General features: G+C 39.0%; 1 protein-coding gene across 10 annotated transcripts in view; it reads right to left on the reverse strand.

Annotated features, from left to right (window-relative positions):
* ena (ENAH actin regulator enabled) overlaps nucleotides 1-14,155 on the reverse strand; it is a 182,063-nt gene that overhangs the window by 22,690 nt on the left and 145,218 nt on the right. For 8 of the 10 annotated variants that reach the window (XM_069821430.1, XM_069821424.1, XM_069821425.1 and 5 more), the window contains one exon: nucleotides 4,155-4,246. In XM_069821430.1, the coding sequence (XP_069677531.1) occupies nucleotides 4,155-4,246 (92 nt within the window). The remainder of the gene's footprint in view (nucleotides 1-4,154; nucleotides 4,247-14,155) is intronic. The other 2 variants (XM_069821428.1, XM_069821422.1) reach the window with 1 other exon arrangement.

Below are 14,155 nucleotides of genomic sequence, written 5' to 3' on the forward strand. Positions count from 1 at the left end.
ATGGACGTCAGTCCTGGACTATGGCCCTTTTGGAAAAAAAAACTGTTGCCAACCATGATTTACCTATGATATGACATTGATAATTTTAATTGAAATATATCTAATGATTTGTATTGTAATTCTCTGTTGGTAGTACTTTGACTGCTGTATCGTTGTTGAAGACATTCCTGGTTCATGTTGTAAGTAAAGAAACTGGATCAAGATAATGTTTCAAGAAAGAGGACAGTGAATCCTGCAAGTTACCGATATTCTGCAAAGGAATTTTACAATGTTACACTTTTAACAGAAAAAGGAGCATCTTCTGCAGACTTATGGAAAAGAACTAAGGAAGAGACTTGTGAAGTACTTTGCATGAAGTGTGGAATTTTATGGGGCAGAAACATGGACATTACAACGAAATGAAGAGAAACGAATAGAAGTATTTGAAATATGGATATGGAGATGAATGGAACGTGTGAAGTGGATAGACAGAATAAGAAATGAAGTTGTGTTGGAAAGAGTGGGTGAAGAAATGACGCTGAAACTGACCAGAAAGAGAAGAAGGAAAAGTCAGATTTGTATTCAGTCATGAAGTTCATTCTTATACTGACATTTAAAAAAAATAGGCACGTACTCGCACAGGACTTTTGTGACCAAATATATGAAGTAACATTTGAGCTTTAAGTTCCATATTGTGGTTTAACTGCAAACGCGCGAGGTTTTTTTTTTTTTTTTTAGGTGATGGCCAGCAAAAATAACCTGTGACTCGTAAAGACTTATTTGCATTAATACTCGAAAAGAAAAGCTCTTCAGAATCATTATAAGGTATGTTTTGATTAGATTATAAATAGAATAACTTTCACAGAGCATTTTTAAGGGAATTAAGAAATCTGTTATTTCATGAATGAATTTAAGGAACTGTGGAAGTTTTGTGAGAAGTAAAAAGGCAGCTTTCTGATGAAATATTCGGAATGATTCAATGATTGAAGGCTGAAGTGAAGTTTCCTTACTAAAAAGCCATTGGTGTAACATTACGAGATCCAATGCTATCAATTTCGGGTGTCTGGCGGCCCAAAAATCTTTCATGAGGCTGGGCTCAAAACAAAACAAATTATTGTTCATTTGCTTACAAAGGAATTTTTCACCGGTGAGTGAGATGCAAGGTTCTTTAGCAATACCACTGGGTTTCTATTGAGGAAACTTCATCTCAGCTTCAACCATTCCGAATATTTTACCAAAAACCTGTACCCAAAAAAACACGAAAACACACCCCAACGATATTCTCAACACACAACTCAATTTCAAAACACATACCGGTACACTCTTTGACTCTACACTACGAATGCACCCACACAGGAAACAAGAGGCGCCAACACCAACAACGACCAGTTCTGAAGATGACCCAAAATAGGTCGAAACATGTTAACAAGGTACGTTAAAATTTAACACAAGAAAGACTTATCATACATATTCCGAAAAAACCTGTATTTTTTTCATCCTGCACAACTTCCACCATTTCTTAAAACCACTGATAAAATAACAAATAGATTTCTTAATTCCCTTTAAATGCTCTGTGAACACTCTTCTATTTATAATCTAGTCAAAACATACTCATATGTTATCAAATGCTTGGCTCTGGAAATGAAGCGATTAATAAATCACACTCATATAATAATTTTGAAGAGCTTTTCTTATCAAGCATTAATTCAAATAACTTTTAACGAGTCAAGGAAGACCCCTTTTGCTGGCCATCACCTAAAATTAAAATAATAATAATAATAATAATAATAATAATAATAATAATAATAATAATAATAATAATGATAATCAAAATATAAAAATGTGCGCATTTGCAGTTAAACCACAATATCGGATTTGAAGTACACATGTTATTTCATATTTTGATAACAAAAATCCCGTGGGAGTAAGTACCGATTTTTTTAAATCATTATAAAAATGAACTTCGATCGAAAATTTAATTTTCAATTCAGTATTTTCGAATATTGTCATTACAGTACTAACATTGAATAAATTTATTAAACTTTATAGAAACCAAAAGTACATACCTTTGGGCAGATTTACAAGGAATTTAAAAAATATTTTGTTTAAGCACAATACAGAACGATCTTCCCTTGCATCATTCTAATTCACTACTAGGTGCGGACCGTCCAAATGTTTATCAATTATCAACTTCTGCTATGTATTTACTGTTGTTAATCTTTCTGAATCTCTTTCTGCATTGCGGATTTCTGAAGTGCAGACCTCTGGTTAGTGTTTACAGAGTAGAAACACCAACTTCAGTGACTTTGAAAAATTTAATTCTTTCCAGTTAGACTGAGATTCTGGCTCACTGTGTATAGTCTGTTTCAGGAAAAACTAGTAAAATACAATCACATCTTCAATAATGCTACTATTCAACTATCAGTATTAACTTACTTTTAATCGTACACAAATAATCTTTACGAAGTAAATCTTGTTCCATATTTTTATTATAATTATTTGATTAACACCTGACTGAAGTTCTGGCTGATACGCACATCTACAGGCAGATTATCAGGCAGTACATCTCACATGACAATACATGTCAGAGAAAGAATAACTGTTTATACATCTCAAGTCTGATTAGTGAAATATATTCTTAGTCAGCAATGTATGCAATGGAGGGGGAAAGGAACTGACTACCCTATCACCAGTGGCAAAGCATCAGGGTAGGCAGGATAAGCTGAGCTTTCCCAAACATTTTCTAAGAGACAAGATCAATTTAGAATTTAGTTAATTAAAAACAGGAGTGTTTCCACGTTTCGTTTACCGTTTAGCGACATAAAGCATGGCCTACATCACTATACCTTCAGCCCAGCTTACCCAAAAGTTTTGTCATGTTTCACTACTGCCTATCACATTACTGTGGCGAAGTTCTTAAGAGGCTTTTGAGGCTTAGTCTACCAAAAAAATTTGAGTTATACGAGAAACAGTAGGCCTGTAATTTCGTAATAACAATGCACTTAACACTTGGTTTCACTCCGATCTTTCCATGTATTAAGTTCACAGTTGGCAGTCATTCCAGGATGGAGAGTTCAGTGCGAGAGGCTTGTGGCAAAGGCCTCTAATGACATGACTATGACCTTGACTTGCAAGCATGAGGGAAGATCAGGGAGGAGGTATCGATTTGCTACATCTCGATACGAAATATGGCTAGCCTCACCGTCACAATAATATGTTGTGCTATATTGTGTTCTGTGCCTGCACTCCATTGTTGAGTGTTAGTTTAATCAGAAGTGTGTGTATGTGTGTGTATGTGTGTGTGTGTGTGTGTGTGTGTGTGTGTGTGTGTGTGTGTAGTGTACTTCTTACATATTAATTTTGTGTAAAATGGCTCATGCTAAGAGAACAAGGAGGTCATTATTTATAGAATTAAAGGAAAAACCGTTTTGAAGTTGAATGTATGAAACAATATGTGCTTACAAAGATAGGAGATCGACACCACATTTACATATTAAAATAGCAGATGGAAGAAGACAAAATAGAAAATTTTTAATATTCATATATCTTTAGCTAACAGGGTGTTCTGAGACAAATAAGTTATATTGTTATACCTGTATTCTGTTTGGGGGTGAAAATGAGTGGTCATCATCTTCTTGTGGGGTCTGTGTCACAAAAAATTGTGACAGAAAAGTCAATAAACAGCTGCTCTATAAAAAGATACAAGGTAAGCAGATTTTTTTCAACCTATCCAGTATTTACACCTTAGCTTCGCCACTGCCACATTCTCTCCTGGCTTAGTTGCCTCATGAGTGATGTTTTGTTGGTGTCACTTATGAGGTTCCACTTGTCTTCAGGCAGTTGACTAAACAAGAAAACAACTATTGGATTGTCTGGTCCTCTAAGACTACGTCAATAAAGCAAATCAGTGTTGTGAAATGCCAGTCAAAATCCCTGCAGAATGAGTTTATGAAGACAGTAATATACGTACTACAGTTACAGTGAACTGTCATTATAGCTTGCTTACTATGCAAACATAAGCACATATTCAAAATATATATAAAACAGAAGTACAAGAAGGACATGAACATACAAACATGTGAAGTAATAATCTACAACCATGAACTTCGGCAACTACAGCTATGTATAAGACTGTACACTGATAATATTATAGTGTAATATTCTACAGAACTTACTCTGCTGCTGTTGTGGCTGTTGTTGTTGCTGTGACATTCTACGCTCCTGAATGATAGCTACATCCTCCCGTGTCATAGTCCTGTCAACAAAACTAAGAATGCTCAGTTGACTTCACTTATACATCTACTTCCCTTGCATAATCCAATACAATGTGCACATAACATCTTCTAGACTTACAGAATGCAACACGCCAAATATGTTTCAAGAGCTGTAACAAACTGACATTCGAAGTAAATGGATGTATGTACCTCTCAAAAAAAAAAAAAAAAACAAAACAAAAAAAAAAAAACACGCACGCACACACACACACAGATTAATGAAAATTTATTAAAATATTACAAATATTACTAGAAACAGTGCTCGACTTTTCTATCTCTTATTATATATATATATATATATATATATATATATATATATATATGAATAAATTTTCTCTACAGAATATACAAAAAGAGAAACATTTCTGAAAGTCTGCCATAGTCCATAGTAGCAACCAGTGAAGTGGAAATGTGGTGGTGCACAACTCTACTCATTCCTAACATATTATGGAAACTCTAAGACAAAAACTTTCTGAAATGTGTGCCGTGATTCCAAGTAGGAATTTATTTCTATAGAAAATGACAGCAAGAAAATACGAGTATAATGTATCAATAATAGGAATGATAAATCCTACTTTCAGCATCATATTTAATCTAAATATACTGTATTTGTAGCAAACAACACTAATTAAAAGAAATATAACGCTATCCAAAAGTGAGTAACTGCATCTCATACTAAATTGAACCTTGCTGTTTATGACGCTAAACTTTAAAGTTTTACTTAGAAAGTCATACAATGTTAGTCTTAAGTTCTAATTTAAAAAAGAGAGTGTTAGTACTAAAATTGAATGATATGTATTTTTTCATTATACATATCACGAGTTGTATAGTGTGCTCCAAAACATGATGGCCCCTTTTCCTGAAATTGGTAAACACTCAATAAACCCACCTCCCTCCACCCCTCAACCCTTAGGCGTGAAGCAGTCGGCTAAAGCACTTGCCTATCGATCCAGAGTTGCGCTCGGGCGCGGGTTCGATTCCCGCTTGGGCTGACTACCTAGTTGGATTTTTTCCGAGACTTTCCCCAACTGTAAGGCGAATGTCAGATAATCTATGACGAATCCTCGGCCTCATCTCGCCAAATACCATTTCGCTATCATCAATCCCATCAATACAAAATAACCTAGTAGTTGATACAATGTCGTTAAATAACCAAGTAAAAAATTGTAAAATAAAATTTAAAATCATATAGGGCTCTATGGTAATTCAGCAATTGTAAAGACTGAACATACATACATACATTTTCGGAAATTGCCATCAGAGATGATAGCGATAGTGGTAACCACAATTAGTTAATTAGTGGGGTTTAAAAAGGGCGCGTCAGCTACTATGGCTATTTGCGCCCTTATCTAAAATCATTCACTAAACACAAACATAACACAACAACCAGAATGCTTAAAAGAACTAAAAAGCGTTGTCAGGTTAAAACGAGGCAAACAAATGCAGTTTCAACAAGGTGAAGCATAAAAACCATAAAAGTGAAAAGTTCGCAGTCCCTAAGTAGTATTTAAAAAGTAAAAACAAAACAATAAAACAAATACCACCAGAAATAAATTGTCTGGAGCATTTATAAAATGCACGGATGTAAAAGGTCCGAATGTCAAATTTGTTAAAATAATATACTAAAAATGTAACCTCCGGATGTAAAGAGTCCAGAGGATAAGTAAAATGGGTCATTAAAAAACTACATCACCTTGTCAAGTCCTGTATTCGATAAAAATCTCAGAACTGCACTTGCACAATTAAATCATTTCCAAGAGCGTCACGTAGAGTTGGCCGAATTCCATGCTGCCGACGGGCACGGTCGTATTTTCGACACTGTAATAAAAAATGTTCCACGGTCAGTGGGACATGGCATAGATCACACTCCGGCTGAGGCTCGCCACGTAGGAGATGGCCATGCGTCAGATGACAGTGGCCAATCCTCAACCGGGTGAGTGAAACTTCGTGTCATGACGCTCTTGTGGACGAATCCCAAACGTGAACAGTATTCTTTATTCATTGTAATTATTTCCCTCTTGTGCAGACCATTCGCCTTCCCATTGCCACCATAACGTATGTTTCAAATAATTTTTAATATCTTGCCACCTCTCACGCCAATACACCTCAGATCCATTTATAGCACTGTCCCTTGCTGCAGCATCCGCTGCCTCGTTTCCAGGAATCCCAACATGACCCGGAGTCCACACTACTCCGATCTCATAGTCAGAGGTTAGAAGAGCGTGGAAAAGTTCCTGGGTTCTCAATACAAGCGGATCATCAGAATTCAGACGCTGCAGGGACTCAATGGCGCTTAGAGAGTCAGATCAGATAAGGAATCTGCCCCGGGGTTGCCTAATTAAAAACAGTAAAACTCTATAAAAAGCATATAATTCTGCAGTAAAAACACTGGTGTACTGGCTCAATTTATATTTAAATATCTGTCCATTTGTAATAAAGGAACAACCAACATTATCATTTACTCGGGATCCGTCAGTAAAAACTAATGAGTAATTTGGATACTGTGATAAAAGTTCACTAAAACGAAGTCTGTATACAAAAGCTGGTGTAAATTTTTTAAAACATCGGCTCAGACTTACATCAAACATGGGACGTCGCATAGTCCAGGGTGGAGTGGTGGTGTACTCCAGAGTGCGAACTGTTGGCAAGCGGATGTCGAGCTCGGACAGCAGTTCTCGAAACAGCACACCTGTTGGTTTTTCACTGTATTGGCCATAAAGAGATAGATCGTAAAAGGAGTCATAAGAATTGTGCTCAGGCTGTGAGCGGAGCTTAATAGCATACGAGCACAATAAGACATTACATCGCCGATACAGTGATGGTTCCCCCGCTTTGCAATACAGGCTCTCTATCCGACTCGTTTGAAGGCCCCTGTAGCGAGTCATATCCCATGATGATGAAGAGTGTCTACGAGACGTAACTTGGATTTACTTGCTGAGCCATAGATAAAACATCCATAATCCAGCTTTGACCGGATAAGAGCACGATAAAGACGTAAAAGCATTATGTGGTCTGCACCCCAGCGAACCCCTGACAAAAGGCGTAAAATATTTAACGATTTTTCTCAATGCCTTCTCAGATCACGGATATGCGGCTCCCACGTTAATTTATAATCAAAGATAAGGCCCAAAAACCTCACAGTGTCTGTATACTGCAATTCCACTCCATTAAGACGCAGGTCAAGATGTGGATGGAGTCCACGATGGTTGTAGAAGTGCACACACTGCGTCTTTTGAGTGGAGAATTTAAAACCATTGTGAACAGACCACTCTGATAGCATGTTGATAACCGGTTGCAACTGTCGACCGATGGATGGAAGGTATCGTGAACTTTAATATAAACTGAAGTCATCAACATACAAGAGAGAAGATACTCGGTCACCCACACAGTAGGCAATGCCATTGATCGCAATGCAGAAAAGAAGAATGCTTAATACAGACCCCTGTGGAACGCCGTTTTCTTGAAGATGTTCATTAGAAAGTGTGGTACCTACTCGAACTCGGAAATACCGCTCTGCCATGAACTTCGCAACAAACATTGGGAGACTGCCACGAAGTCCCCAATCATGCAGAGTTTGCAGAATGCCATACCGCCATGTGGTATCGTAAGCTTTCTCTAGATCAAAGAAGACCGCCACAAGATGTTCCTTCTTGAGGAAAGCATCTCTAATGGCGGTCTCCAGCCGAACAAGATGGTCTGCGGCGGATCTATTCTTACGAAAACCACATTGGATATTAGATAATCGGTTTTCCGATTCGAGTACCCACGTAAGGCATTTACTTATCATCCTTTCCATAACTTTGCATACGCAGCTGGTCAGAGAAATTGGCCTGTAACTACCAGTAAAGAAGGATCCTTTCCTGGTTTCTGGACAGGGATTACAATGGTGGAACGCCAAGCAGATGGAAATACACCCTCTGTCCAGATCCTATTGTATATTGCCAGAAGAAAGGATTTTCCAGCTGGTGGAAGATGGCAAAGCATGCGGTTATGGATGTTATCAGGGCCAGGGGAGGTGTCAGGGGATGTGTCTAGTGCCGCCTCCAGCTCCTCGGATGTGAACGGTGTATTGTAATATTCTGTGTTATCTGATTTAAAATTGAGCTTTCGTTTTTCCGCAGCATCTTTGATTTTCATAAATTCCGGGTCATAATTATTTGAGCTGCTTATCTGTGCAAACGAGCTGGCCAATGTTTCTGCAATGTCTATAGGACTGGTGGTCGTTACTCCATTACTTAAAATTCCCGGAATTACAGAACTACGTTTCCCCATTATCCGACGGACTTTGTCCCATATGATGTTAGATGGGACGTTCTTTTTCATAGAATTGACGTAGTTTGTCCAGGACGTCTTCTTAGCATCGCATACACTGCGACGAGCTTTGGCTCGAAGATGTTTAAACTGGACAAAATTTTCTTGGGTTGGATGGCGCTCAAATTGGCGTAAGGCACGTCTGCGGTCTCGGATTGCATCTCTGCAGGCATCCGTCCACCAGGGGACAGAGAAGCGTTTTGGTCTGGAGGACGACTGGGGGATAGATAATTCCGCAGACTTTATAACCACATTTGAGAAATGTTCCACTAAGGAGTCCACATTTTCTTGTTCGTTATCATCGAATGATATGGACTCCGAAAATCCGACCCAGTCCGCCTTTTTAATAACCCAGTTTGGAGAGCGAGATTCCGCAGGACGTAGAGCGGACATACGCATTCGAATGGGATAGTGGTCACTACCATGTAGGTCGTGAATCACGGACCATTCGAAATGCGTGGACAAAACTGGGCTAGAAATGGAGATATCTATCATGGAGTATGTACCGTAAGCCAAGGAGAGGTGCGTTGCTTCCCCTGAATTCAGGGTAACAAGATTTAGATGGGTACATACCTCTGCTATTTTATTTCCTCTGTCGTCATCGGAATTTGAGCCCCATGAGTGGTGGGATGCGTTGAAATCCCCCACTATCAGATATGGAGCAGGTACCTCCAAGAGAATGTCTTCAATTTCTTGTACTGTGAAAGGTGTGTCTGGAGGCATATACTCGTATATAGAGACTATTGAGAACTGTATGGAAGGCAATGTTACTCTAGCGGCTATACATTGGTGTGGACTGTTAATGTTGATAACAGAGGAAAAGATACTTTGGCGGAGTAGGAGAGCACAACCTCCATTGGCACGAATACCGGCAAGGTGATCGTACCGGTGAACGTAGTATCCCGAGATACTCAGGGAGTTTTCGGGCCGGAGGTGTGTCTCCTGAAGACATAAAATAGCAGGGTTTTCATGATAGATCAATTGTTGTAGTTGTGTGTATCTGCTGCATACACCGTTCAAATTCCACTGTACAATATCAGTCATAACGATGAGCTAAATTATGTTGGTGGCTTCACAGGGGATCTTCTCTTCTTATCCTTTCTATGAATTGGTGCCTTTGATTGCGACTGCTTAGCCTTCGACCGTGGTGACTCACTCCCAGATCGTCGCACACCTGATCGTGATCTTGATCGAGGATAGGATCGAGACCATGATCTCGACCCGTCACCCAAACAAGGAGTGTGACGTCGCGGCGATCTACCAGGCCTTGAATCTTTTTCTGTCGCCACGGCAGTGATCTTTTTTGGAACGTCAGGCCTGATATCAGGGCCACATGAGTCGTCTGACTCAGCAGTCTGAGTGGCAACTTCTACATACGTCTGGGTAGCGATCTCAATTCGCTTCCCAGGTATATTTGGAAGAGGTGGCGTTTGTGTAAAAGCGTCAATCCCCTCTGTTGTTTTCTTCAATACTGCTGCATAGGATTTTTCTGTCGCCTTTTTCTGTTGATCTAAAATAAGCTTACGCACCTCGAAAAACGTAATATTTTCTCGGACTCTCAGTTCTTGGATATCCTTCTCTACCATATACTTCGGGCAATTTTTAGAATTGGAGGCGTGGTCCCCAGAACAATTCACACAGTGCTCGGCGCCGGCACATGGGGAATCCCCATGGTCAACACCACCGCACTTTGCACATGCGATATCGTTAGTGCAACGTTTTTGCATATGTCCGAACCATTGGCACCTAACGCACCGCATTGAGTTCGGCACATACGCACGAACTGGGACACGCTCGTACCCGACAAGGATGTATTCTGGTAGGACAGGCTTTTCGAAGGTCAAAAAGACAGTGCTCAGGGTAACAGTCTGTCCGTCCCGCTTACGTAATAAACGGTAAGCCTTGGACACAGACTGCTCCGCCAGTTCTAGTTGGATCTCTTCATCAGACATACCGTCCAGAGAATCCGTATGCACTACTCCCCGCATAGTGTTCAGCGAGGAGTGCCGTTCGACTTTAATAGGGTAAGACCCTAGTAACTTTGCTTTCAACAGCGTCTCACTCTGTTTTGGAGATACTGTCTCAACGAGGAGACTACCGTTGCGTAGGCGAGTTGCATTTTTGACCTTCCCAACGAGTTCGTCGAGTGCGCGTCTCACGTAAAATGGACTAATATGCTTCACTATCTTTTCCGTTCCGTCCAAGGTGATACCGATAAACTTCGGAGGCGGCACTTTGACAGTTACTTTCTCAGGGTCCAATTCCATAGCAGTTTTCGTCATAATATGACCACCAGTCGTATCAATTCCTGTCTTCTGTTTTTTATTAGTTTTTTCTGAGGGAGGAGAAGAGGAGCGCGAGGACATTTTGAACTGGCCCCCCCTACGGAACCGTCGGCGTCAACCTGCCACCGGGGGGGGGGGGGCGAAAGAAAAAGACACCTAAAATTCTTCTCAGTCTGTGCCGGCCGTGGGGACCCCCCCACAGCCCGATGCCAAGCAACCCACTTCACGCAAGTTACCCTTCAAACTGGTCATTACACACCTAATGGCAAGCCTTACACCAGAGGCGTGTCGCAGTTTTATGCCCCTACCACGGGAATAACCGCACGTGGCTCCCCACTCTACACTGAATACAAGAGCCAGACACTCGGCTAACTCCGACCCACCTCCCAAAGCCGGAGCAATCCGAGACCGCACGGAGCTTCAGGGGACTTGTGGTTCATTACACTGCGACACCCATAAGTCAACGGTAACACGTCGGGGTGATATATTCGCCCCGGCGAGCAGAGTCGGTCACCGGGACGTTTAAATCGCCCCGGGCCCCATTGGGGCTCTACGTGAGTGTACTTGACATCTGGTCCGGGCTCGGCACCTAAACTTGCATATAGGGGCAGTATGAAGGGTCCACTATTGCTTCGTTTGCTGGGCGCCCTGTCGGGCCACACAAGTTGGAAGTCACGCTCGAAACCGTGGGACAGGACCACGGAGATAGGAAAGATCCCCGCTGGTGAGACAGGAGTTATAAACCTAAGATATTTAACCTAATAATGTATATAAAAACTAGAAGAGGAAGAAGAATGTAACCTAGCAAGGCATCCTTAACAAATCAATCCCGTCATTATGACGGACGTGGCAAAACAAACAGCGGGGATGGAGAGGTGAAAATGGCTGTGATGATGTGGTGGGCGTTCCACATGCAATGGTGGCCGGCGAGGAGAAATACAGTGATGAAAAAGATGAGAGAATGAAAAGGGCTGAGAGCTGATAAGGCGATTAATGTCCAAAAAGAAAAGCACGAGAGCCACCATTGCATCCCCCGGTCACCAACTTGGCGGAACCCACCTCGACTGGAACCACAATTAGAGAATCCAGTATTGCAAACAGTAAAGACTCCTGCAATGCAAAAGGATAATATTTTCATAACATGTAATATGCTGCTGTGCCGCACACTGCAGCTGCTGTGATGGTCCGAGCAGACCTAAGAGGCATGGTTATAAGCGCTAGGGAGCTCTCGGCTCAGGACGTGAGATATGGGCAGTAAGTGTTTATATATATATATATATATATATATATATATATATATATATATATATATTACATAGGGCATAAATATTCAGACTTACAGTACACAAACTAAAAAGAAGATAAACTAAAACAACATTCAATAACATAAACGATTTTACACGTGATTTACTTCGTTGAACAGTATATGAACTCTATGCGAAAGAAATATCAACATCAAATAATATAATGGAAATAATGTATGAATGCATCAAGAGATGATTCGGACGAGAATTAGGTTTGGAGGCATGTTGTATTTTAGACATAATTATTTTTATTAAGTTTTATGTATGGTTAAGTATTTTTACTTTAAAGGGGCAAACATAAAAAATTACTAAATTTCATTTCTCTTTGTACACCTGATTTACAGTATTGCAAATGAATACATTAATAGCCATATTTTAATATACTAAGGCCATTTTCAATTTCCTAACATGGTTTTAAATTTATCATTTAATGATTCAAAATGGCTGCTACATTCCATATCACAAAGAAACTATTTCCAAGTAACTCAATCAATTTTCAAGTTCTTAGTGTTTTGTTTTTTTCCATTTTGGAAGCTTAAAGATAACTACACATTTTCATGTTTCTGCAAAAATTAATTATATTTTAAACTTATTTGTAATAGGTTTTCAAGTTTTTTATTTCTTATTTTTTTGTCAACAAAATTCTTAAGGTGGGCATGATTCTGGCCAGATTTGTACATTATGTAAGTGTTAGAAATGCAGAAAAATTTCATTTGTTTCTATCTAGTACTTTTAAATTATCAGGGAAACTTATTTAAAAAACAGTTTACGGAAAAATGCTCATGCATTTTCCATTTACAGCTCTTAGCAGTGTCATACCTTGCATTAAAACCATAACTTGAGAACTAATACAAATTTTTTTACCAAAATTAACTTCAATAGTTGATGTATAATTTAAATTTTATATTTTACATAATAGGCTTTTAAGATGTAAGAGTGTACATGTCTCCTTAATTAATTCACATTTTGTATCTTATAACTTTCCTTAGACTCACAGAAAATTTGCATCGACATCAGGCAACTAAACTGGCAGAGAAAGAAGTATATATATTCTTTTGTGGTTTAATATAACTTTTGTGTTATGAAAAAAACCATGTAAAGCAATTTCTATGATTAGAGTGTCCGAAAATTTTACCCTTGGAACACCTTTAGTTAACTATGAAACTGGAACTTCAATGATATATAACACTTCTTATAATTATGATTGTATATTTCTTTTCTTTGTTTATTATTTGGACGAAACACATTAGTGAAAATATAAATGTAAAGTGTTTCTGAAATACATTTGTTCATTTTTATACCGATTTTGTTTTAATATTATAAATTAAATATATTGGATTGGAGCATAAGTTCGTAGCGTTTTTCTGTATTTTCATTCATAGTGACACAGCTACCATAGCAACGAAAAACGCTACGAAGCTTATGCATCAACCCAATATTTACAAACATCATGGTTTAGAGGAAAATCGCGGTTCTATGGAACACAGTTTCAAAACTGTTGGCATATAACAATGACTTCAAGAATTGGCAAGTCAGCTAAGTGTTTATCCCTTGCACATGCCTGCATTTAAGTGATAAGGATGAGGGAAGGCTGTCATGTTTTGGAGCAAAGTATATTAAAATAACTATATTAAGTAAGGGTTCGTCATACTGTATATCTGTAGTCACAATATTACAGATCCCTTCCATATGTCACATTATCTATAGTCACATTCTTGCAGATCCCTTTCTTTCAAGGACATTTCTACCTGCTGCAAATGCTGCCAAATGTTTTTAAAAAACACAAAAACAACCCAATCCCAAATCACAGTCCAACTGTCAAGCATATACCTACTTGCGGTAACCAATACATACTATCAAAAACATGATCTAACAGAAAAACATTTTTTTAGCAATAAATATAATTGTATGAAAAGTGGCATGAGTACAACATTTCTTACTCTTTCGTAAGTAGGCAATATTTAATTTAGTGGAAAAAATATTTTTTTTGGAGACAGATATC

Source organism: Periplaneta americana, chromosome 3 (genome assembly GCF_040183065.1).
Source record: "Periplaneta americana isolate PAMFEO1 chromosome 3, P.americana_PAMFEO1_priV1, whole genome shotgun sequence".
Taxonomy (NCBI): domain Eukaryota; kingdom Metazoa; phylum Arthropoda; class Insecta; order Blattodea; family Blattidae; genus Periplaneta; species Periplaneta americana.